The 25,291-nt window shown below is 33.7% G+C and overlaps 1 protein-coding gene across 1 annotated transcript; it reads left to right on the forward strand.

Annotated features, from left to right (window-relative positions):
* The first annotated feature begins 12,270 nt into the window (after positions 1–12,270).
* Uggt (UDP-glucose-glycoprotein glucosyltransferase) lies at positions 12,271–25,094 on the forward strand. The gene is made up of 26 exons (XM_077438675.1): positions 12,271–12,368; positions 15,343–15,608; positions 15,683–15,918; positions 15,988–16,170; positions 16,338–16,531; positions 16,610–16,805; positions 16,875–17,088; positions 17,164–17,420; positions 17,505–17,726; positions 17,797–17,976; positions 18,050–18,231; positions 18,306–18,579; positions 18,655–18,840; positions 18,915–19,096; positions 19,163–19,251; positions 19,319–19,625; positions 19,699–20,059; positions 20,999–21,072; positions 21,152–21,322; positions 22,916–23,093; positions 23,180–23,362; positions 23,444–23,547; positions 23,621–23,787; positions 23,861–23,982; positions 24,052–24,220; positions 24,296–25,094. Exons 2-26 carry the CDS (start codon positions 15,356–15,358, stop codon positions 24,328–24,330), a joined length of 4,719 nt encoding a protein of 1,572 aa, XP_077294801.1. The 5' UTR covers positions 12,271–12,368; positions 15,343–15,355; the 3' UTR covers positions 24,331–25,094.
* The last annotated feature ends 197 nt before the right edge of the window (positions 25,095–25,291 follow it).

The raw sequence follows: 25,291 nt of genomic DNA on the forward strand, positions 1-25,291 counted from the left end.
GCGAACATATATCTACCTGTGGTTGTCAACGTGTCAATACATACATAGATACGATATATTAAATATACACCAACACTAAATAAGCACACTATATTTATTTAATTTTTAACAAAAGCATTAATACATTTAATATGTACCTATATATATTTTTATAATTAATTCTTACAAGATTCAACGAAAATTTTCATGGAATTACAAAAAATAAATGATAAAAATATTCCGTTGGTATTTGAAAAGAATATTCACAGGAGAAAATAAATTACTTACGGTTCTATTCTACGGTACCTACGATTGAAAAAAGGTTTCAAAAATAACCCTTTAGAAAAGCAATATTTCATCGCAAAAAAGACTTGTATATTCTTGCAGTATTTATCCTATGAAACTTGAAAGGATTTTACTGATTTTTTGCTTTAAAACAATTTCTTTGTATATGTATACATAGGGTACGTACCTTTTGAAACTTATCTTAAATTACTGACGGTTATAATGTTAACCCTTTCCGTTATTTGTATAAAGATAAATCAAACGTTGTATAACGAACACCAATTTAAGTACAAATACCTATTTATATTTTGAAACATTTTTTTTTTCATATTTTCATACAATATAAAATATGTAAATATTATATAAATCAGAAAATGATTGTTAAAGATAATTTTCATGATTTTTCCGAGTTATCAAAATTTGCAATTAGCGGTGTGTGTGTATGTTTGAAAATATTATTTGATTTAAACTATTTTTATAAATATATTTTCCCATTTAAAATGTGAAAGCTTTGGATCACAATAGAGAGATTTTCGAACGTCCGTTTCTATTGTGGGTTGCCATTAAAAAGTATTAGTGTTGTAAATAAAATCTCGTTGGGGCCTACAAGAGTTTACTACTACCCTTTTGTAACGTCTAACAAAGAACATTTTACTTACTGCAAAAAATATTACCATATTTTTTCAACCCTTTAGATTTAAGGTACCGGTTTTTTCAACTCACTGCAAACAATAACGTTTCAGAAGAAACTGAAAAAATATTTTGGCCTTCTCGATAATTTACCGTTTGACTAATGCATTGTAAAATTGTGTAAATTGGTAGAAATTCTGTTTTACAAAGACGCCGGCCCTTTTTGCATATCGAAAAGGGGTTTGTAAACCATAGAAAAAATTCCTTACTTACATACATAGAGATTTATGTCAGAAAAAATTGAAAGGAACATACAATTCCATAAACAATTGCCTCTTTCAACAAGATGTCTATTTATTTTAGGTGGCATTGTAAAATAATGGCGTTCGGTTGGGTTTGAGCTTTAACGATAAATTCATTGTTGGTTTGTCAATTATAAATTTGTTCTAGAAAAATATAGATATTATAGATATTATAATAATATAATTGCAATGAAATAATTACAGCTAACCGCAGATCGTTTTACATATTAGCGCTTTCGAATGGTCTTTGAAGGGGAGCAAGAAAAAACATCCCCTTTATAATTTGATTTACCTCGCGGGGATTTTTTAAGGGTCGGCACGCGACTGACACGCGAATCCCGATTATGGGGATGAAAGTTGAGTTTTTAAGTAGCTTTTTAGGTTGTTAACCCTCGCCCAAAGGTAAACGAGTGTAAAACGAGGGGAAACGTGCCCTTAAAATAGTCATAAGAGGGGGAAGACAAACACGGATCTATTAGGTGTTTTTTCGTGCTACAAAATGGCCGAAGTGGTATTTTTAAATTGAGACCATTTTGACTAAAGTAGTCTTCAAAGTGTGGGATAAAAATAATTTTCTCCCTGAAACGCGTCAAATATATGAAGACGCTATCCAATTTTCTAGCCACTCTGTAAAACTTAACCATTACAGATTTATACTTAATTTAATAACAACATAAAAAATCAGATTACACACACAAGTAAATATACATATGTAGGTACATACCTTTTGAAAAAAAAACTCCCCTCGCTTTTTTCAAAGAGGGTCGCGCTTTTTAAGGGTCGTGAGAGCGCGTAATTTTTTTCATCGACAAAAATAAGGTGTGACCTACCAAGGGTCGCGCAGGGGCGTTTTTTAAGGACAGTAAACGCCCCTCGAATTGACGCAAAAAGCGAACACTTGTTTTGGAATGCGGAGATAACAGGTTCATTTCCGCGGAAAAAACTTCAGAAGGGGTGCCTGTCTAAAATTATACCTTTTTACTGGTACTATACAAAACAGCGCTTTACAAAGTTACGCATACATATTTTATTTATATTTATATTGTAGACATGTTGCTATGGCGGAATATTGATCGCGTTTATGATTTGTGCGTATGCGAGCATCGGATCCGGGGATTTTTCATTAACCCAGGGGTTAAAATCTGCCCTTGCTTCAGAAAAATAACACACAAACCACAATAGCAATAGGTGAGACCTTTCCAAATTACTATTAATCTCTGAGCTCAATGTGTTTGCGCTCTAGAAAATATAATAGGGCTGTCAAATAAGCGATATATTTATATACATATGTATGTAAAATGTACAGATTCTTCAAAACAATTTTTAATACATTTTAAAATAAGGTTTTCTCAAGGAATATTATTAAAAAAAACACAAAAGGATTAAAATTCAATTTTAAAACAATTTTATATGACACTTACGCGTATGTAAATAAACACGCTCTAAATCCGACTTTTTGCCAATCTTCAGTGAAATAAATTCTTAGATTGTTTTTCTATTTCCGAAATTCAACAACCCTTGTCGCGATCACAAAGCGTGACGATCGATTTTGTTAAATTTATTTTATTTCCTTTATGCATTTCCTCCCCGTTATTGCGCTCGTTTCGATGGCCGCCGCATACCCCATTGTCCAAGCTGGACACAACTGGACATAAATTATCGTGTGTCGTTGTGCGCAGATGCACCCCAAAACTATTGACACTTCCCATTACAAAAATCTAGGATTGTAATCGGAATTAAAAAAAAAATCCATATAAAAAAAAAATAGCGAGTAAACCGTTACCGAACCGTGGCTACCCGTATCTTCACTTACGCTAATGACAAAAGTAAAAATTACTTCGTATTTATTATACGGCAAAAACGGAATAGACCGCACGTTGAAATAAATATGGATCCGATCCTAGCAAAGGGACAGGTGTTCCAGATTTTTTCCTATCGAATTTTGCAATACAGATGTTACACACACGCGCGCTAGCGTGTAATTTTTTCAGATGAAAAAAATCCATAGTCATAATTCGATAACCATATTTATAAATATTGCCTAACTAATAATTTGGTAAACATGAGGTATTTCAAAATCGGCGACGTGTGCTTAAACATAGGTAGCACAAAAATGTTTATAGACAGAAAAAAATTCATTCACAAAGAATCCAAAAAAATAAAATGGCGTACCTTTTGTTGGGCACGCGATGAAATTGGCGATATAAAAACTGTGACCTACAGACCTTAAATATTGTGTTGTACGACCGCATCCTGCTTATATGTATACCAGTGACTCTCAAAATATCGTATCTATGCAATGGAATTTTATACCTATGTATGTATATAATTAAAATCTGATGAGTTGTGACCTCTCTGTAAGTATTTGAAATTGCAAAATAAAATAATACAATGACTTTTACACTGATACTAAAATCTTCAATAAAAATATTACATGCCGTAGAAAGTATGGCCAATCGTGATATTATAATACGTTCATTTATACTCTATAAATTATTATGATTTAATATGGTGATTAAATATTTTTATAATGATACTGATAAGCTGAATCGTGTACCTACGTCTACATATAAAATAATGCATTCAACTGAAATATATCAATCTAAGTGAACTATTGAGTATGGCATTTATTGGCAGATATTCATTAATGAATTTCTTGTGATTTCGGCTAGACATGTGTATAGATATTCGGTAAATTAAAATCCATTGGAAATAACAGTGGAAGGACTCCATTTAATTTCTGAACAAATCAAATAATAAAATTGGCACAGTTTGAGCGACTTGCGCGTGCGCGAAAATCATCGTATCAAATTCTTAAAAGGAGACCCCCGAACAAAAGAAAAAAGTATAAATAAAATTACGGCCAAAAACGAATAAAATTATGGCTGTTCAACGCGAAAAAAAATTTTTTAAGACGTTTACAATGTAATGCTATACCAGAGGAGGTCCGGTGATGCGGTGAAGGGGAAGCTTCCTTTTTGGAAGGCCTTTTATTTGTGTCCTTTTTTTCATTTTATGTCTTGTTCCAACCTGAAAAACCAACAAAAAGTATGCAATAAAAAATCGTGTAAAAACATTCACATGATGATTTTGAGTACTGTATATAGTATGTACATACGTATTATATTATAATAAATATTAACAATCCTTCAGTTCCTTCCCGTGATTAACCGCGTAAGCAAACAAAATGGCGTCCTGAATAATGCAATAATTTATCGATGATACTATTGTTCTTTTTATTTTCATTTATCTTATTGCGACATTTTTTTTGAAAGGCACAGTGTTGCCAGGGTACGCCAGTAAACAAAAGGTGCGGAAACACTATCTGGACGCGAGTAAATAGGCATTGTGGCGCGCAGGCGTACGATTCATTCTATTTTTTTCCCTTTTTGGTCGCGTCAATGCCGTTTATATAGAAAACGGGGGAATTTCGTTTTATAATTCGGCTAAAAACTGACCTTCGATGGCCATTGAAAAAAATTCGGACAAAGTGCCCAAGAGTAGTAATCTATCCCCCGAAAATCCACGGGCACAATGAGCTCCGACAATCGGTCGAGAGCGAGGAAAAAAGGCAAAACGCTATTTATCGACGAGACTGAGACGTCGCCAACCTTTGACCGAGCATTGAAATCCACAAACTATTCTATCATATATAACTGCAACTAAAACCAACAATTTTAACTTCATAGCTTAATGTACAACATAAAAAAAACATCTTTCTTTATATTATATACATATGCATGTAGTAAACAAGATAGCCTCGAACATTTCATCAAAAATCTAGCCAGCGGTATATGCAGCTTGGTGTTTCGCGTTAATGCAGCCACCGAGAGGTCCCGGGTTCGAGCTCTGGTTTGACCTCGTTTAAAAAGAATTCATTCGGAGTATTTCTGCAGTGCTGCTGGTCAGACTTGGATATTCGCGACTCCAAGTCGATCGCTTCCTATCAGAGTTTACCAATTTATCTGATTTCATCGTTGAAACGGTTCCTTACCAAACTGGCAACCAATCTACTTACTATTTGTCACTATTATTTGAATATATGTAATTTCAAATTTATAATCTATAAATTTATGTACAATGTACAAGATTCGAACTATTTATGTCACTTTGGGGGAACCTGAAATGGCACCATGGTATAAATATAAATTTTATTTATCTAAAATAAAATTTGGATATTTTTAATTAGCATTTTTTTCATATATTCAATAGTGCCATGACAGATCACCCTAAACCAACTTTGTACATACATGTCCAAATACATTATATAATGGAGATAGACAGTTATTGACTTTAAACCGCAAGCATGTGTATGCTTGCAACAATCAACAAATTCTAGCCAAATTCATGGGAGAGGGAGGGGATGCTGATTTTATTGGAACCAAATTAAGTTATATAAATTAGCAAACTCAAAGATAGTCCAGCATCCAGATCTTGTCAGTAGCGATAAAAGTACTAATAAACATTTCAATTCCAGTCGAGATTTGATCCCACATCTTTACTTGTAAACAATGGCTCCCGAAAGAATACACTGAATTGCACTGAATTGTGGCCCAGTATCGAGAAATCCTAATTTCCAAAGGCGCTCAGAAGAACTTACGTAATAGTATTCCACAAAAAGGGTTAGCATCCTCGAATAGGGACAAATACCCCTTGACGCTTTTTTGTGGAATTCTGTTGCGTTAGTTCTTCTTGAGTATCTTTGAAAGTCAGGATGTGTCGAGAGTGCGGCTCTCTTGAGTGCATTTATCCGATCACCGTAAACAATTACTTAACTAGTTCGATAAAAAAAAGTTCTAAGTTTTCCAAAATGAATGACTATCTCGTCATTAACCCGATTCGGGGAAATGACGGGATAGCAAGTATAGCTTCGGTCCGCATAGAGCTAGATATTTTATATTCTATTACCTTTGCAACTACTAGATATATCGATGACCAACCAATATTCAAGGATGTTGAGTATTGGTTGGTCGTCGAAAGAACAATGTCCAAAGTGTAGGATTGAGGGTAAAAACACTATATTCATGAATGAACTTGAAAACGTTCAGTCTCTCTTATCGTCTGGTCCTGTTCAGAACTTAACATTTTGGTTTTCTTTATTTTTCTGGTTCATTTTTTTTGATATTAAAATTTTCAACACTTTATTTCTCACATAATTTTTATCACAAGGTAAGATATTTGCACTACACGCATGCACTTCATTTTTGTTTTTTTTTTATTAATATGGTTCATACAAATGCTGATAAAATTAAAGAGCGGCCGATTTAAGTTCGCACACAGGTGGCCGAACTCCTACGCGCGGCCCTGGGTAAATTTTTTATAAAAAAGGTTGCCAACAACTGCACCTTGGAAGCGTATATAAATATTATAACAATATTCGTGTTTTTTCGCGTTGATTCGCGCAGCTTTCCAGGGGCGGACCCGCACAATGACCGGCTGGCACACTTCGAGCACGCTTTGTTGCAACCTCAAAGTAACCCCTAAAAACTCGACCCGTTTTTTTTTCAACTCGTGTACACGCATGCTCGTTTGTACGTAAGTGTGCGTATTTTATATTTATAGCGACATTTTTTTCGATCGGTTATAAATCGCTCATTCGTCCATTGTGCCAAGCGGGGGGAGGAAGAGATCGAACAAAGCGGTACGAGCGGATGACGATTTTCGGACGAGTTTTATCTATTGGACATTGGACGCAGTCAATGGGTTGTAGTGTATGTAAGTGGTGATATTTATACATTCATAATACAGATTTTCAGGAAAAAAATTATCAATTAATCTGTCGTGTGCATCTTGGAATCGTTTCACTTCTTCAACTCCACATATATAGATAAAGATAACGTAAATAAAATGAAAATTTTGAATATACGCATTAAACTTGAGAACATCTTTCTATAAAGTTTTATACGCTAATTTACAAATTCGAAATACATCAACAATTTGCAAATCGTACTATTGTTCGCATTGGAAATTTGGTGAAGGATATCTATGTATGTATGTAGCTGGTATACATATACAATATGTATGAAAATTGAAACTCCTAAATGTCAAAGTTGGAACTACATGCATATACATATATTATACATACAAACATGCATACATACGAGGAAACACAAAATTTTCCAGGAGTTAGCCTTTCTCATAGCTAGGAACCCAGTAGTTCCAACTCGTGAATCTACTTACATATGTAAATATATACGCCATCTATTGATTAACCGGAACAATCAATGAAGAATAAATCGAAAATATAGCCTAAATTTGGTTCGAGAAAATTGGAAAGCTGCTTAATTGAGACAATTTCAGTACATATGTATGTATATGTAGATATCTAGCCTTACTATTATTTTAACTAACCGAAATCTGCTTTGCTACTCAAAGCTATGGAGTTGTGGCATTTTGGCTGAGGTTGAAGTCGTTAAAAATTCGAGGAACCCCGAATCTAATTTCTCGTATAAATTGGATATATTTTTTTACTAAACTATGTAGGTGTGTATATGAATATTTAATTAATAACTGAGAGTAACTCAACAATACCCAACGTATGTACATAGATCCGAGACTTAGTGTTTGACCAGGGCCGGCCCGAGGATATTCAGCGCCCTGGGCAAGAACTAAAATTTGCGCTCTATCAATTTATCAACTAACGCGAATAATAAATGTTTTAGATATTTAAAAAAAATTGCAGTATAATTAATGCATAACGCTGTTAAGTGTTATGAAGAAGATCAAAAGATTTTTTTTATAAAATGATAGCCATCGGAATTTCTATTATACATTGTACATATGTGTATATGCATATAGAAAACAAAATTTTTGGCATGGAATTTTTTCAAACATGTCGCTTAGTGTGATCACTGATCAGACTTTAAAGGTAAAGAGATTGAAGAATATATTAAACTCACCTTGAAAAATATTAAAATGAAGCGTTTGTTGTAAACAGGAAAGTTCTTAGAAATTGTATGGAACACGATGCGTTTGAAAGTGCTAGACGTCTAGAAAGTTTGTGGAAGTAAGCGCTCGCCAATGATATTTATGTTTTCGATAAACGATAAATCGAATTTTGACCTTAAAATTTTAAGCATGCGAAGTCTGACCGTTCTGGGCCATTTAAAATGAACATTTTGAACATTATTTATTTTCAACATTTTTCTTAAAGCTAACCGAGGATGACTAAATGGCGCTGTTTCTCAAGTTTTAGATCAAATTGAGGAAAAGCCAGATATTTGACAAATCCCTCCATTTTATGAGTTCATGAATAAAATATTTAAATTATAAAGGAATGAAATTGCCGTGTCTTTAAGTTAACGACTTCACAGTCCCGGTTTTGAGCATAAAACCGTCGCAATTTAATTATATAGGTAGGTAGTGTTAACCATGTACAACCGATAAAGTCAGTTATATGATATATATATATATATATATATATATATATATATATATATATATATATATATATATATATATATATATATATATATATATATATGATATATTATATGATATCAGTTATATGTAGTCACCGGAGCCTGAGGGGGCCGTGTATTGTTCAAAGGTTGTAAATGCATTGTTAAAGGTTTGCCGAACAATGGATAGCACTGTGACTATCCTACCTCTAGTTATATGTATATGATATCAGTTTAACTTATATCGATTGATATTTCGACTTGAAGGAAAGTGTTAGGAATCCAAAGTATTCTACCATTTGAAAATTTATGTAATTAGGTATGTAAGGTAGTCGATATTTTAAATCGAGTCGAGTCACATCAAACTATTCTACATATCTACACATGTAAGTAGGTATCAGTGGCGTGCCATGACTTAATCTGTTTTGATAATATAATTTTTCATTTTTTGTGCTAACAGAAATATCCTAAGAAGCCTACCTTTCTTAATAACATCTTGTTTGTCTTCAAAACTTAATCTTCTAAATGATTTGTCGAAAAATCGATCGAGAATTTGACATTCTAAGACCTTGTTATTTCGCACCGATTTGTTCCGAGGGAATCGTTTCATGAGCCGAATCTCTTGCAACGATTCGATTTTATGTATAGGCGAATCCGAATATTGGCACTCTAGAAGTTTTGTGTAAATATATGTTATTTTAACAAAAAAAAAGAGTTCAGAATGACGTTGGATGGACTAAAATCATAATATTCTCAGCGAAAATTCCACAAATGCTTGAAGAGACGAGTAAGTTAATCTTCGATGGAACGCCTATACATAACAATTCGCCAGTACTGCGAAGGGAACAGAATCGAGACGGCGAGTCCATGCAAGCGAACGACGCGGAGGACCATACCATAACAATCTACAACCACTACCGCCACCTCAGGTAGGTCGTATTCCGGTTTCTGAACTTCGCTAATTCGGGTGAACAATATCAATATGTGCAACGATTTGAATTTAAGTTGATATTTTCAAAAGTTAAGTAAAAGATTTTAGGGAATTAGCCTAGTCCCTCTAGTCCAATGACGGCACGCCACTAGTAGGTATACAAGTTCAGTAGTCTGAATAATCTCAATCAAGAGATGACCGATCAAGAAATATTATACTTACATAGGTATGTTTAAATTTTAATATAATGAGAGTATTGTAGCTTAATTTTGTCTACACCTACACCACCGCACCCAACATAGGCAATTGTGACGAACGTCGAGCTACACGACAATGCTAGCCACCGTTCGCGGATAAATGATATTTAATCAATAAAGAAACGTTTCGAAAACGTCACATGTCACATTCATCAATCACACGTGCGACAATAGCACGTTTGTCGATTTCTTCATAACGCGTCTTCCCAACAATACACCCACCGTACTAATAATTCAAAAAGTCGTCTCCCCCATATGATATTTTTGCATCGGTTACGAGTTTTTTTTTTTTTTTTGCTCACACTATTTTGCACCCCCGCCGCATTCGACAAACCCGGCAATTTTGATTCTAAATATTATTTATATTATATTATGCGTTTTTTCATTCAAACGCCGAGTGTGCTTTGGTGAATGCAAAAAGTGCAACGACACGCCGATATTGTGTTTATCATCGTTTTCCAATCTTTTTATATCACTGGGTGACGGGGCATTACTAATTTTCACCAAACACTTCAAATTTTTATTGAATCGCCTTGAGATTTAAAAACGCATTCATTGTAGATCCCATTCAAATACATTTGCCGAGCAAACGCATTGTAAAAAATGCACCGAGTGTGAAATTTTCACGCTTATGAATCCGACAACGTATCTTTTGCATGGATAATCCGCGTTTGATATTTATATAAGGAATATGTTTATGAGATTGACGAGCTTTAGACGAAGTCAACCGTGACCGAGAATTTATGCGTTTTTCTAGATTTTTCCGTGAAATGCATAAAAAATAAAACCAACTGAGGCTATTTATCTACTTCATAACGCCCTTTCTTAATCTTTCACAAATGGTGAACATCTAAAAATTTTGTCGTACAAAAAATACATCTTGACAAAATATGCATCCCATTTCTCAGAAATTTCATGGAGAGAAAAATATGCCAAATATAAAATAAGCAAAGAAGATAATAAAATTAGAAAAAAAATATAGCCACACTAAGTAGGTATAATGAAAAAAAAATAGTGTTTAACATTTTGAAGTTATAAATGTATTGTATGTATGTGTATACTAAAATGTTATAATGTGCTTACACATTTAAAAAATCGAACCACCAAATTTGGTAAATGTACATTCATACATAGGTACTAACATTATACTTAGTAATGAACCTTTTTCGAAGATTTTTATGTATAAAAATAAATTTATAAAATAAGAATAAGCAGCAATATATAAATGTTCGGTATCCATGCAATTGTATCGCTTTCCAAAATAAAATAAAATAACACAAAACCTATTATATTGGTACATCGTATACTACTAAAGTAGAACGATTCATGAAATTTTAAATTCAAAAAATATTAACCATACGGATTAATTTAAATGGACCAATAAACATATATGGACGTACGTCCATTTTTTAATCCACTATAAATTTTGTCGCGAGTGTTATAGCGCCATCTATTTAAAAATCTTTTTTCCAATTTGATACTTAATTGCGCCACCTATGTGACCTTGCAGTGACTATATTTTTCGTTTTTCTAAATACGGTGAACGTATTTTGTCGCACTGTATAAAAGCGAACCGGAAAAAAGCCTTGTAAAAATTGGACGAAAAAAATCGCACACTGAATGAATCAGCCAGGAAATATTCGCACAGGCATTCGATAATAATAAAAATCTCGTAAAAAAAGCATATGCCGAGCAATTTTTGGGCAGTTTTCTGTGGTTCGGTGATTACTAGTCACCGGAGCCTGAGGGGGCCGTGTACTGTTCAAAGGTTCTAAATGCATTGTTAAAGGTTTGCCGAACAATGGATAGCACTGTGACTATCCTACCTCTAGTGATTACTAGTCAAATGTGAACCGGTCACAGGACAACTGGTCGCTCTAGATCGGTCACACGTGATCACCCGTCACACTAAAACTGGTCACGAGAAAACTAGTTGACTGATTTTAGGGTGTGACCAGTTTTAGTGTGACGGGTGATCACGTGTGACCGATCTAGAGCGACCGGTTCACATTTGACTAGTAATCACCGAACCATTTAAATGTTAAATAAATAAAACACGAAAAAAGCAGGCAAGTAATCATTATTCATATAATAATCCAAGAAAACCCTAAAATCTGTCAACCAGTTTTCTCGTGACCAATTTTAGGGTGTGACCAGTTTTCTCGTGACCAGTTTTAGGGTGTGACCAGTTTTCTCGTGACCAGTTTTAGTGTGACGGGTGATCACATGTGACCGATCTAGAGCGACCGGTTGTCCTGTGACTGGTTTACATATGACTAGTAGTCCGTTTACCAAACTACTAAATTTAAGAGAAAATTAATAAAAATAGAATGTCCGTTTTTTCCATCCGCCTTTTTCCCGATAACAATTTTCAATTTTACAACATCAAATTTAATGTTAAACTTCGCTTGTTTTAATTACAAGGCTGTGTTTTTAAATAAATATTTAATGTCAAAATGGGAAAAATAAAAATAGGGAACATGGCCGTGGTGGAGGTTGCGAGGGTGTGTCGTGGACGGTTAGACGTCAATAGTGTCAGCCGGCTCCGGTCGGAAGGCGCCGTACACCAGGGCAGCCGCACGACGTGAGCCTGCGCCCCCCCCCACCCCCAACCCGGCTCGGGTCCCCTCTTCCCCGCGCCCCCGCACCCCCACTCCACACCCCCACCCTCCCGCCACTTATCTGACGATTGATGACCCACCCTTTAATCACATAACCTGTAATCACTGACGTGTTCCTTACCTGTATCGCGATTTGCATTATTCAAATTGAACCGGCTGCGGTCGCATGTATTTCGATTAAAACGTCTGCATGCCGAAACTCTTCCATTCATCGATGTGGATCGGACGAAGCAGCGAATTTGCGCGACTCGTTTGAAAATGCGCAGTGCAAAACAAAAGAATGACTATTTCATTTTTTAAACGAATGAGCTGGTATGGCTTCAACGTCACTTTATCCGTGCATTGCTTGCTGTAATGTCCAACATTCGAACGGGATTTTTATATTTAGGGAAACAAAGCCTTTTACAAAGGATTTGATTTGCAAAAATTTAAGCAAATACATTATGCTTTTTTATTCCATTTTTTAAACTCTATAGATGAATTGTACACGCATGCAAAAAATTGTACAAATTGAAGGGGTTTTTTATTTCAAATTTTTTTCGTAAAAAACCAAAAAAAAAAAAAATATATATATACATTGTGCTAAGGCGAAATATGCCAAAGCTACATTGTTGAAACGGTGCAGGTATTTGGCCATTTAGATTCTATATTTAAAAGTATGAACCCTGTGACATTACTAATAACTTTGTGCCCACAATAGTATTCCTGTTCACCACTAACTGATACAGTTTTTTTACACTTCAAATTCAACCTTTTGCAAATCAAATTTAATTTTTAAGTTTTAATACGATTTGTAAAAAGGTTGAATTTTATTTGCAAAAGATTGAATTTGAACTGTAAAAACTGTACCAATATATTTTTTTGCCGTCAATTACCATTAGTGAATTCTTTTAATTCGAGTGGTGAATAATTATACAGCAAAGTTTTTCCTACTACGTTTTAATGTGTTTTTACAAATTTTATAATTAAAATGTAATGTCGCTTTTTTGCAATTTAAGTGTTTCTATATATGTATTGATTTTTGATTTTTAAATGCTTTTTATTATTACGAAATTATGTTCACAATACATCTTATATATATTTTAATAGCTACTGATCTACTGATCATTTTCTATTTTACAATTTAATTTAATTTGGTTAATAATCATAGTATTATATTATTCTAATGTTAATCTACAGCATAATAGGAAAAATAACTCAAAAACCTATTTAAAATCCTTATAAATGCTCATAATACATCTAATACATAATATTAATTAAAGACTCACTAAAGTCGATGACCTAAAGCAGATTGTGTTTAGGTAATTCTATATATGTAAATTATTTTGTTTGTATACAAAATTTAGATTTTTTTTTTCATATTAAAACTGTTTTAAACCTTAAAAATATTTCTATACGCAATTCAGTTGAGACAAATATTTACTGATTGTAATAAACAAAGTGATTTTCTACTGTTCTTAGCTTATCTTATTGGGGATGAAGGTAGTACGGATAATCGAAAAAATCACAATTGACGGGGAAAGACAAGTACATTCAGTATGAATGATTTTTATTTGTCTATATTTACATTATTCTTTATTAAGAAATTCAATTATGGATTTTTGCTTAATGTTAGCTGTTCTTTTTGAAGCTGCCAAATCGCGAATACTTTTAAGACACATAAGTTGTCTCAAGTTACGTTCTTCTTGGCTATCAAACTACTTCATGGCAACATCTAAACACTGAAAAGCTTCAGAATGTGTAGGACCGATATCTCCCTCGCAAATTTCCTCATCGTCTTCTTCATCTTGTTCCACTGAGATAGATATTTCTTTCATTATTTCCTCATCCTTCAAAATTTGGAATGCAGTTTCGTTCGCATCGCAATTTAACGGCTCGATGACATCTCCTTTGTCACATTCATTACATATTGAAAGTCGTGCTATTGCTCCCGTAATGTCTCTTATATCACTCATTAATGCATTACTGGAACACACTATTCCAAAATTTTTTGTTCCATGATTTTTTCAATGTTGACACCTTTAAAGAATTCCAACTTTCAGCTGCCATGTAGCAACAGTCTTTTGAATTTATTTTCTTGTAGAAGCTGATTCCAACACCATATTTATTTGACAAGATACGTCATGAGACACCGCTTTTTAAAGCATTGATTGTAACTAATTTGTCTTTTAATGATTTTAACACAACACGTTTTCTTTTTGTTGTCTTTTCCATATTGGTAGTATTAAAAATACATATTTAAATTTCAATAAACAAACGTCCTTTTAGTAGTGAATTTTGAAAACAACTGACACATTTATCCATCTTATTATCGAATTTTTATGTAATGCATTTATGACCCATACTCCGATTTATATTATGCCATCACGAAGTCAACATTTGAAAACAATTTTAATTCGTCACATGCAAAGCAGCAAAATCGTAAAATTTATGTTTGTTTTTAACAATCTGGATAATCGAGGTTACTAAATATTACAGTATTTAATTTAGAATTTCTGATTGGCTTACATTATAAGATTAGTAAGAAAATCATTATAAATTGTCACAATACTCTATTAAATGAGATGAGATTGAAATTTGTATGTTAAATTTTATACCAACCCAAATAAAAGTATGTTTTTCGAATTATAAAAAGATACATATATAGAATGAACACTATTACTAGCAAATTCAATGAAATACATATATGATAACAATAAGCTATTTAAAAAAATATAATCATCATTATCTATATGGTATTATAAAATAATTTCGTGCTGACTAATTTAAATATAAAATTGTGTAGTAGCTTGTTGTTATGAGTCATAGTTCAATTTACTTTTCATATAATACTTATAGGATTTAAGCAGATTAGGACGTACATATAATATAGTACATGAAACAAAAATATATAGTGATGGCAGCTCATTGTAATATATAATAATATATAATTCACAGGTCACCAATAAACATGACGCTGTTGCTAAGGCTAACATGGTTTCTGTCCATCGTCTATTTGATATTGCCAGTATCGTTGAACGCCAGTGATCCTCCGAGACGACAAGACAAGAAGTCCAAAGCCGTGACAACATTGCTAAATGCAAAATGGGCCGTCACACCGATCGTTCTAGAAATAGCCGAATATATGGGTGAAGAGAGTTCCGACTACTTTTGGGATTTCGTGAACGAAATCAATGCCGTAAACCCACCACTCTGTGATCTCGGTAAAATTTAATTATCTCATTTATTCATTCGTACACATATTTCACAGGCAAATTGAATTGTTTCTATGATTTAGGAACTGACAAGGAAAAATATGAAGAAGCTATTAAAGTAGCATCAAAGCTGATGTCTGCAGCTCGTTTGCAAGTTTTAAAGCTAGGCTTATCGTTGCACATCAACTCGCCGCTGGTTGAAATGTTCGGACAAATGGCTCTGGAGAGAGGTGTCGGAGAAAAAGATTGCTTAGCCGTTGTAGATGTAGCCGGTCAACTCACCTGTGAAACTATCGAACTTGATAAATTAATCAAAAAGGTATGTTTGAATGATGCTTTTGATTAGATTTATACATATTTTGATACGTTATTTTTGCTACTCTTGTAGGTGAGCGATTCTCGTATTGAATCATACCAAGTGGATCATCATTATCCGGGTTCAGTGAACAATACCGTCACTGCAGTCTTGTATGGCGAACTCGGAACTCGGGAATTCAGCACGCTACATGCTGCACTTAGTAAACATGCCGAGAGTGGAAAAGTGGATTATATTATCAGGTGGTATATTAAGGTAAGGAAATAAATAACACATTAAAATAGTTTTGCATTATACATAGTGCCAAATCATGATTCATCAAAAAAGGTTCATGAAATTGTTATTGAATTTACTTAGTGCTGGTTCTTTTAGATGAAAGTACATGTAATTATGAATTACTAAAAACTTTGATGCACTTTCAGGATCGTCCGTCTCGTCGTCTTAGATTGTCTGGCTTCGGTGTAGAGCTGCAGCTCAAATCAACCGAGTACAAAAGTCAGGATGACACCGCTCCAGATGCTGAAGGAGTGGCTAGCGATGGAGAAGCGTCATCGGAAGAAATGGACGAGAATGATCCTCAGAGTCAAATTGATGGCTTTAATTTCGCTCGGCTTAAGTAAATCTAATTGATTTTTTGATTGTAATACTATTTTTCTTTACAAGAAAAAGTATATTCTAATTATCTTCTATTCAGAAATATATTTCCCGATCTGAGATCACCATTAGAGCGATTTAGACGGCATTTGGTGGAACAGGAATCAGAGATTGCACCTTTGAAAGTGTGGCAGTTTCAAGTTTTAAGCTTACAAGCAGCGGAAAGTGTCATGGCGGCTCCTCCTCATGAAGCGTTGTTGCATTTCACTAATATTGCTCAAAATTTTCCCATGCAGGTAATTTTAATCGTAAAAGAACTGTCATGGAAATTTTGAATTGAATCATAATCTTTCGTATTGCTTTAGGCCAATTCTCTAGTACGTTTACCTGTAAGTCCTCAATTACGGGATGAAATCAAAAACAATCAAGAGCTATTCGCGACAACACTGAACGTTCATCCTACAGACACGGCACTTTTCGTCAATGGCATGTTCTTTGATATGGATATAGTCGATATTATGACGTTGTTGCAAGTACTGAGACAAGAGTTGACAACAATGGAAGGTTTATATAACTTAGGTAAGCTATATACAATAGATTTATAATATTTTTGTTATTGCTGCCCTTGTTTACTAATGATTTAATTACTTTAAGGTTTATCGAATGAAAGAATGTCAGCTTTGATGTCTTTGGATTTGACTCAAAACGGCCAAGGTCAAGGCTCTTCCAGTATGATGATGTCCAGTGCCAATATCGATTTTGCAATGGACATCAGAGATACCGGTATATTATGGGCAAATGATATAGAAAACGATTTGCAATACAAGCGATGGTCTAACAGTTATTTGGAGTTGCTAAGACCTACCTATCCTGGGGTGTTGCGAAACATTCGACGTAATCTGTACAATTTGGTAATTGGCTTAAGTGTTTAAAGTCAATGTCATTTAGAGTTATATGATTTTAGATGAATATTTTGTTGTTTTTTTGTTTTTTAGGTTTTAATAGTTGATCCACTAGCAGTATCTTCGAGAGTATTGGTTAAACTTGCAGAATCATTCATACGTCTATCGGCCCCAGTTAGAGTCGGACTTGCTATGAAAGTTAGCACAGACACTAATGTGATTGGATCGCAAGATCCAGGAGTTGCTTTAGTGTGCTCCTTTAATTATATAAGTCAAAAGAAAAGTCCACGAGAAGCGTTGGAGTTCCTTATAAGTGTAAGTTAGCGGTATTTAAAACGTAAATTAATTTGAAATTAGTATGATCTTTGACTTATTTTATTTATAGGTATACAATTTGGCTAAAAACGAAGAAATTAAAGTGTCAGATGTGAAGAAGATTTTGCGCGAATATGGTGGCTTTGGAACTGATATCGACGATATATTAGGAGAGGATTCTGATTTTGATTTTGGTAGAAAACTAACCGGTGAATTTATCAGTAGAACTGGAATGCATAATCTGCCCCAAGTAAATCATTTTCCTAAGTTATTTTTGTATAAAGTATGCAACTATTTTTTTAAATCTAATTTTATTTATTCAGGTACTGTTGAATGGTGCTCCATTGCCAGAAGAAGATTTAGATTCTGAACATTTCGAAGAGGCAATTCTCACTGATATCATGCAACATACGGCAAGATTGCAAAAGGCCGTATTTAGAGGTGATCTCACCGATCATGATGATATCATAAATTATCTCATGGAGCAACCTCACGTAATGCCCAGGTAAATTTAATTGTTGTGGATAAAATTATATTATATTATTAAGTTGATTTTATTTAATTTTCGTTTTATTATAGATTGAATCAAAGAATTTTAAACTCGAACCAAAATCAATATTTGGATGTATCAGGAACGCCTAGTGCTAGCTTCGAACCTAACAAATTGATGGACATGTTGAAACTGAGCAGTAACGATATGACTGCTACAACTATTGCTAATTTGAAATATTTTGAAAAGAAACCAACCAGTGGAAAACCAGATAAAAATTCGTTTGTGAATACAGTTTGGGTTGTTGGAGATTTGAATAATCAAAAGTCGAGAAAGAATCTCATTGCCGCTTTGGATTATATGGTATGATGATCTTCAATTAGTGTTAATATTTGTTGTGAGTTACATTTTTGAATATTTTCTTTTTAACTTTTAAAGAAATCAACGAAAGGCGTACGTGTGACATTTTTACCCAACATAGACGGTGACTCGACTGTTGATCAATCTCTAAACAAAGTAGTTGTAGCTGCATTGAATGTATTGCCTTCAAAAGAAGCCTTGGAGTATGTTTCAAAGCTTCTCGCTGATGATGGTTGTCACGAGCGTAAAGATTGCAGCATAATTGTAATTATAATTATAATTTTTATAATAATTCACTCTACATATATGTAACCATATGATTTGTATAAATATTTTAGACGGAATTAGTACCAGCATTAAATCAACAGGATTGGCTGTTGAAAGCCTCAAGAGTTTACGTCTCTAGAGTTCTCGGTTTCAAATCGGCTGGTCAACGTGGAGTTATTTTCAACGGCAGAGTCCTCGGTGCATTTAGAGAAGAAGAAGTGTTTGATGAAGATGACTTTTTACTTTTAGAAAGGTATTTTTATTTTCAAATGAAAAACGTTCTCTTTTAAAATTGTTATATGAATTGTAATTGTTACAGATTCAGCAATCAAATATATGGCGATAAGATTAGAAACGCTCTCTTCAGCAGAGAGAAAAAGTCTGAAAATGAAGTAATCTCGAGTGAAGGTATTTATAATTGCAAAAAAAAGCGTATCGATTTTGTACAATGTTATTTTAATCCTATTTTTTTTAGATTCAGAAGAGACGATGCAATTAGATGCGAATTCTATCCTGAAAATAATTACTCTGTTGGTGTCGAAGCCACAAACTAAAACCAGGTTTTCAATGCCAGCCGGTTTAACACAGAAAGATTCCGTTTTAAACATCCCAGCTGAAGACAATTCTGCTGCAGCTTTTGATATCATAGCCGTTGTTGATCCGGTCTCTAGAGGAGCCCAAAAGATCGGTCCTCTTCTGATTGCTTTACAACAAGTGCTCAACTGTCGCATTAAAATTTATCTCAATTCCGTTGAAAAGAATTCTGACATGCCACTTAAAAGGTAAGACGAAGAAATACATGCTACGTGTTTGATTTGGTTTTTTGATCATTTATAAAACGTGACTTGTTTTTAGTTTTTACCGATTCGTTCTCGATCCTGAGTTGCAATGGAACAACGACGGCAGTCTCAGCAATGGACCGTACGCCCGGTTCACCCATCTGCCACAGTCATCACTGTTGACTTTATCGTTGCACGTACCTGGAAACTGGTTGGTCGAAAGCGTGCGGTCCGTATACGATTTGGACAATATAAGACTTGCTGACGTGGAAAAAGTAGTACACAGTGAATTTGAATTGGAATACTTGCTTCTGGAAGGTCACTGTTGGGACGCGACAGCCGGTACACCTCCTCGAGGACTTCAAGTCACACTCGGCACTTCTATAAACCCAACCCAAGTCGATACAATTGTTATGGCAAATTTAGGATATTTCCAGGTTTGTTATATTCAAAACTAGCGGTTTTACCCGGCTTCGCTCCGTATTTGTAATATAAACAGCTTAAACATGGCAAAACAATCTAATAGTAAAAATGTTTTTTTATTAAATTTATTTGAATCGAAAAAAAATAATATTCAACGATATCGATATGGTCGTCATAGAAACTTCGATTTAATTTCGATGCTCCCACCCAAACCTTACATAATTACAAAGTATCTTTCGAAATTATATATTAGGGGTCTACCTCACGGGGCCGAAAGTGAAAAGGTCGAAAAAGCAGATATCGGAAGACAAAGATCGAAAATCGAAAGATCAAAAAAAAAGGGTGCATGGTAAACGGTATTATGTATATATAATATATTATCTCTCTTTTTGTCATACAGCCTTGTTTAATGTGCGCGCGCAGGATACGGGAGGAAAAGGCTGTTCCTTTTGTTGTATCCTGCTCGCGCAAATTAAGTGAGGATGTATGACGGGGAAAGAGAGAGTTTTACTGCACGCCACTGATATATATACTAACCGTTTTTCATATGTATGCATGATAAACGAATATTTTCGACTTTTCACGGTCACCCGTATTGGATGCGTGGACAAGTTTGGAGATTTCAAAAATTACTCATAGCTTGTTGCTATGAGTCATAGTTCAATTTACTTTTCTTATAATACTCATAGGATTTTAGGGAGATTAGGAGGTGTACATACATTATTATATATATAAAAACGGACGCGATGTTTCTATGTTCATCATTTCGATGCGGGCGAACGGCGAGCGTTTAATGAGCGCAGGCGCCTATAAATAATTACCTTACACTAAATTTATATATAATACAACTTTATTTTAAGTCGTGTATCAATTCCTTTCCGAAGCCACCCATTGAAATCAACGGGCACAACACTAGTATTGTATAATATTTTTAAAAAATGATTTTGTTTTAGCTCAAAGCAAATCCTGGTGCTTGGATTTTGAGACTAAGGCAAGGAAGAAGTGCTGATATATATGATATTGTCAGGTGAGTTGTTTTCATATGATTTCATTTAGTAGTATTTGTATCGAGTTGATCTTACATATACATGTGTTGCTGATTTCAGTCATGAGGGTTCCGACACACCTCCGAACAGTAAAGATATTAATGTTCTTATTTCGTCATTACGTTCACACGTTTTGAAATTGAGGGTTAATAAAAAGTCTGGCAAGGAAAGTATGGATCTTTTGTCAGATTCGAACGAATCCAGCGGAGGAATTTGGAATTCGATTACTAGGTAATGTTAAATGTTCTGTGCATGAATTCTGTTACATATTTTTTTACAGTTAATTTATTTTTGCATGCCTTCATTCATTGCAGTTTTTGTTTGAGGTAATTTTATGTTGCTGGTGAGATGTTTATATATATAGATAATCATGAGGATTGGTCGGTCTTGATGTGTCTCTGTTGAATTCCGATTACACTGAGCAACAAAAAAATCACGTTTTTCAATTTATAAAAAGTTTGAACCACTAAATTCAAATATGATAATGATTTTTTTGTTGGTTCACTTTCATTTATGAGTATTTTTACTTTGCTAATCGGTCAGGCAATATTCCTACATTCTTCTAATAGATTTGAAACTTTGTTATTTTGCGCGGTTTGGTCACCCGATAGAAATTTAAATCGCTTCCGCTAGTTCGAAGGTGAAAAATAATCGTAATCAACACGTTTAAAAATCGAAAAATTTTGGAGACGATGACACTTCATGGCCAGTAGCCTTGTTTGTTTGGCTTTCCGCCCCCCACTCGTGTGAGATTTTATTACAGCTTTTTGGCTTTTGCCGTCTTTTACTCAGTCTATTGGAATCAATAGTTCGATGATTTTTCTATATATTGTAATTTTTTATTGTTTTAATATAATTATAATTAATTATATAGCAATCAAATTTGTTTTTCCCCATGCTATTATGGGTTTATTTGGCCAGTTTTTCATTTCAAAACGTTTAAAAAGATTGGATTTTTTAATTCGAGAGGTAAATGATTGTTAATTAGCTCTGCTCTGGTAATTTTTTGTTGCTCAGTGTTATTTATCGATATTTAATTTGAGAATTTTTCACTTTAATTCAGGAATGAGTGACTCTTACAATAGTTTCGTTATTGAATTATATTACAATCTTTTTTTAAATTTTGGTCCATACAATTAATGCCATGACTGGCAAAAATAATAATCGACACTCATATAGTGTTTTCAGGTTAATATTTACAATCATTCAATTTAAAATACGTTTATGAATCCATAAATGTTTGTAATAGTATTTTCCGATCCTAATTTGTACTTAATTTAACCTGATTAACTGTTAATATTTTGCTTCATTTTAATATTTCACACGCTTGCAATTAACAAATCGTATCTAACAAAGACAAATACAATAATAAGTTCTATAAGGATCCAAACATGATTAACATTTTCATCATTACAATTTTATAAAATGTAATAATATAATACATATGTATATGTATCACCAAATTTTATGTTTGAATTGCATTCAAATTATTCACAATGTACAAAATTTTGCTCATTTGATTGGACTTTTTTTTGCAAAACCACTTCCATGTTTCAGTGTTGTAAATTTGGAATGAGTTTTCACTGTCTGGAAAATAATGATCATTCGATTAAACTAGCAGCTCTTGATCAACAACATTTACATACGTTTAAACAGTTGGCCCTTATTAGGCTTCTTTCATTATGAATATCGTACAGTTTTATGACCTTGTATAATATATGTATATATAATCGCTAGTTATGTTATCGTCATTTTTAGACATGCATACGTAGTCTGTATAATATATATATTATTATATTTTCGAACCACTTGATAATTTTGCAGTTCATTTTCTGGAAGCGATTCGAACGATAAGGAAGATGAAAAAATAAATATATTTTCCTTGGCTTCGGGCCACCTTTACGAGCGATTCTTACGCATAATGATGTTATCAGTTTTAAAACACACAAAGTCACCTGTCAAATTTTGGTTCCTGAAGAATTATTTAAGCCCCTCCCTGAAGGTTAATATACCAAGTGTTTTTACTAATTTCGATGCACTCAAGCTATTCGCAACACGCTTTTATTGCTGTCGATGCTATTCTTTTAGGACATTCTTCCCTACATGGCTAAAGAGTACGGTTTCGAATACGAACTCGTGGAATACAAATGGCCGAGATGGCTACACCAACAAACTGAAAAACAACGCGTCATTTGGGGATATAAAATTTTATTCTTAGACGTACTTTTCCCACTCGACGTGAAGAAAATCATATTCGTCGATGCCGATCAAGTATGATTTATTCTTACTATACATAAAATTTTCATTCACACACGCTTTTTTTTGTAACATTTTATGACTTTCTTATTACAGATTGTTCGAGCTGACATGAAAGATCTAGTCGATTTCGATTTGGGCGGTGCTCCGTATGGATACACACCGTTCTGTGAAAGCAGAACTGAAATGGACGGTTTCAGGTATTTTTCAATATTTCATTCAAATTAATTTCATTTAAATAGTATTTTAGAATATATTTTATTGTTATTTCAGATTTTGGAAGCAGGGCTATTGGCGAAACCATTTGCAAGGTCGTCGGTATCATATTTCAGCATTGTACGTTGTCGATTTGAAGAGGTTCAGGCGTATCGCAGCCGGAGATAGATTACGTGGACAATATCAAGCTTTGAGTCAAGATCCGAACAGTTTGAGCAATCTCGGTAAATCTTTTCCTCAAAGTCGGTTGAATTTCTTCCATATGGAACTGTATTTTTAATGTATGTTTTTGTTTAGATCAAGATTTGCCTAATAATATGATACATCAAGTCGCTATTAAGTCATTGCCTCAAGAGTGGCTCTGGTGCGAAACTTGGTGTGATGATGCTTCTAAACCCAGCGCAAAAACTATTGATCTCGTATGTGATTTATTCAAGTTTTTTTAAACATTTCGATTTTATACTAACTTCAGCGTTTTTTTTTTTTAGTGTAATAATCCGATGACTAAAGAAGCTAAGTTGACTGCAGCGGTCAGGATTGTACCCGAATGGACGGAGTACGATGATGAAATCAAACGGTTGCAGCAGAGGATACAAAAAGGTTTCTACAGCACTGAAGAGAATGCAGAAGTAGTCGACGATAATAGCATAGAAAAAGGTAATAACAAATTTTAAAAATTGGCATCCTCGTCCAAGTTAACGCGAAACTGATTGCTGCATTTTTAATTTTCAGATAATCCAAAACATATGGAACATTCCGAATTATGATAGCATCAATTATAGTATAATTAAGTGAAGCGTATTTAAATTAATAGTGAAGTTTATGTCAACGTGAAAAAACATGCAAGACTGAAATATCAAAATAAAATGACACCATCATCATGATTAACAGTCACCGTGATAAATATCTGTGTGCACTTTTTTTTTCGCATTTATTTGCAATATATGATCTGTGATTGTTGAGTGACACTAAATGGATACTTGTTATAAATGTATATCACTATTTTCTTTTTATTTTGAATGCTGTTGAACATCTTTTGTATCAAATCACGTTGAGACGGTCTGGACACTGAATGATCGGACCAAAAGTAAACTACTTTAGATGAATCTAACCATTTATACATAATATATGTAAGATACTTAATCCCTCCGACAGTTCAGTATGTAAGATCAATATTTTATGTGAAATTATTTTAGTACAAAATTTATTTTATGTTCGCTTTGTAATCTTGTTTTTTTGATATTACACTCTTGTGAAATTTGTTTATTAATGTGCATGTTGAAACGAGCTGTGATCATGTGAATATAATGTAAAATGAACTTGTAAGCATTTTATTGCATTCCATATAGCATTGAGGGACTCGGGATGAGGAAGAAGAAAGGGTATGGATAAAATTGAAACATAAAATTTTATTCATATCATTTTAATACCATTTCTTGTATTCTAACAAGTACAACAAAATGATGTAAATGCAGAGAATATTTATTTATTACAGAGTGTAATAAAAAAAAGTCATTTTGCCATCCCTTACAGTATTATCTCTTACTTTTTTTTTTATTAAATTCAATTTACTTAAATATCACTCACAGAACCGCACAATATATTCGTGTGTGCGTTTAAATATAAGTGCGCACCCTACCAAGTTGCAGTCACAGCGATATAACAAATCCACATGTTACCGTTCATAATTCACTTATAAAATAAAAATATATAATCATCCTCACACAT

Source organism: Arctopsyche grandis, chromosome 9 (genome assembly GCF_051622035.1).
Source record: "Arctopsyche grandis isolate Sample6627 chromosome 9, ASM5162203v2, whole genome shotgun sequence".
NCBI classification, from domain to species: Eukaryota; Metazoa; Arthropoda; class Insecta; order Trichoptera; family Hydropsychidae; genus Arctopsyche; species Arctopsyche grandis.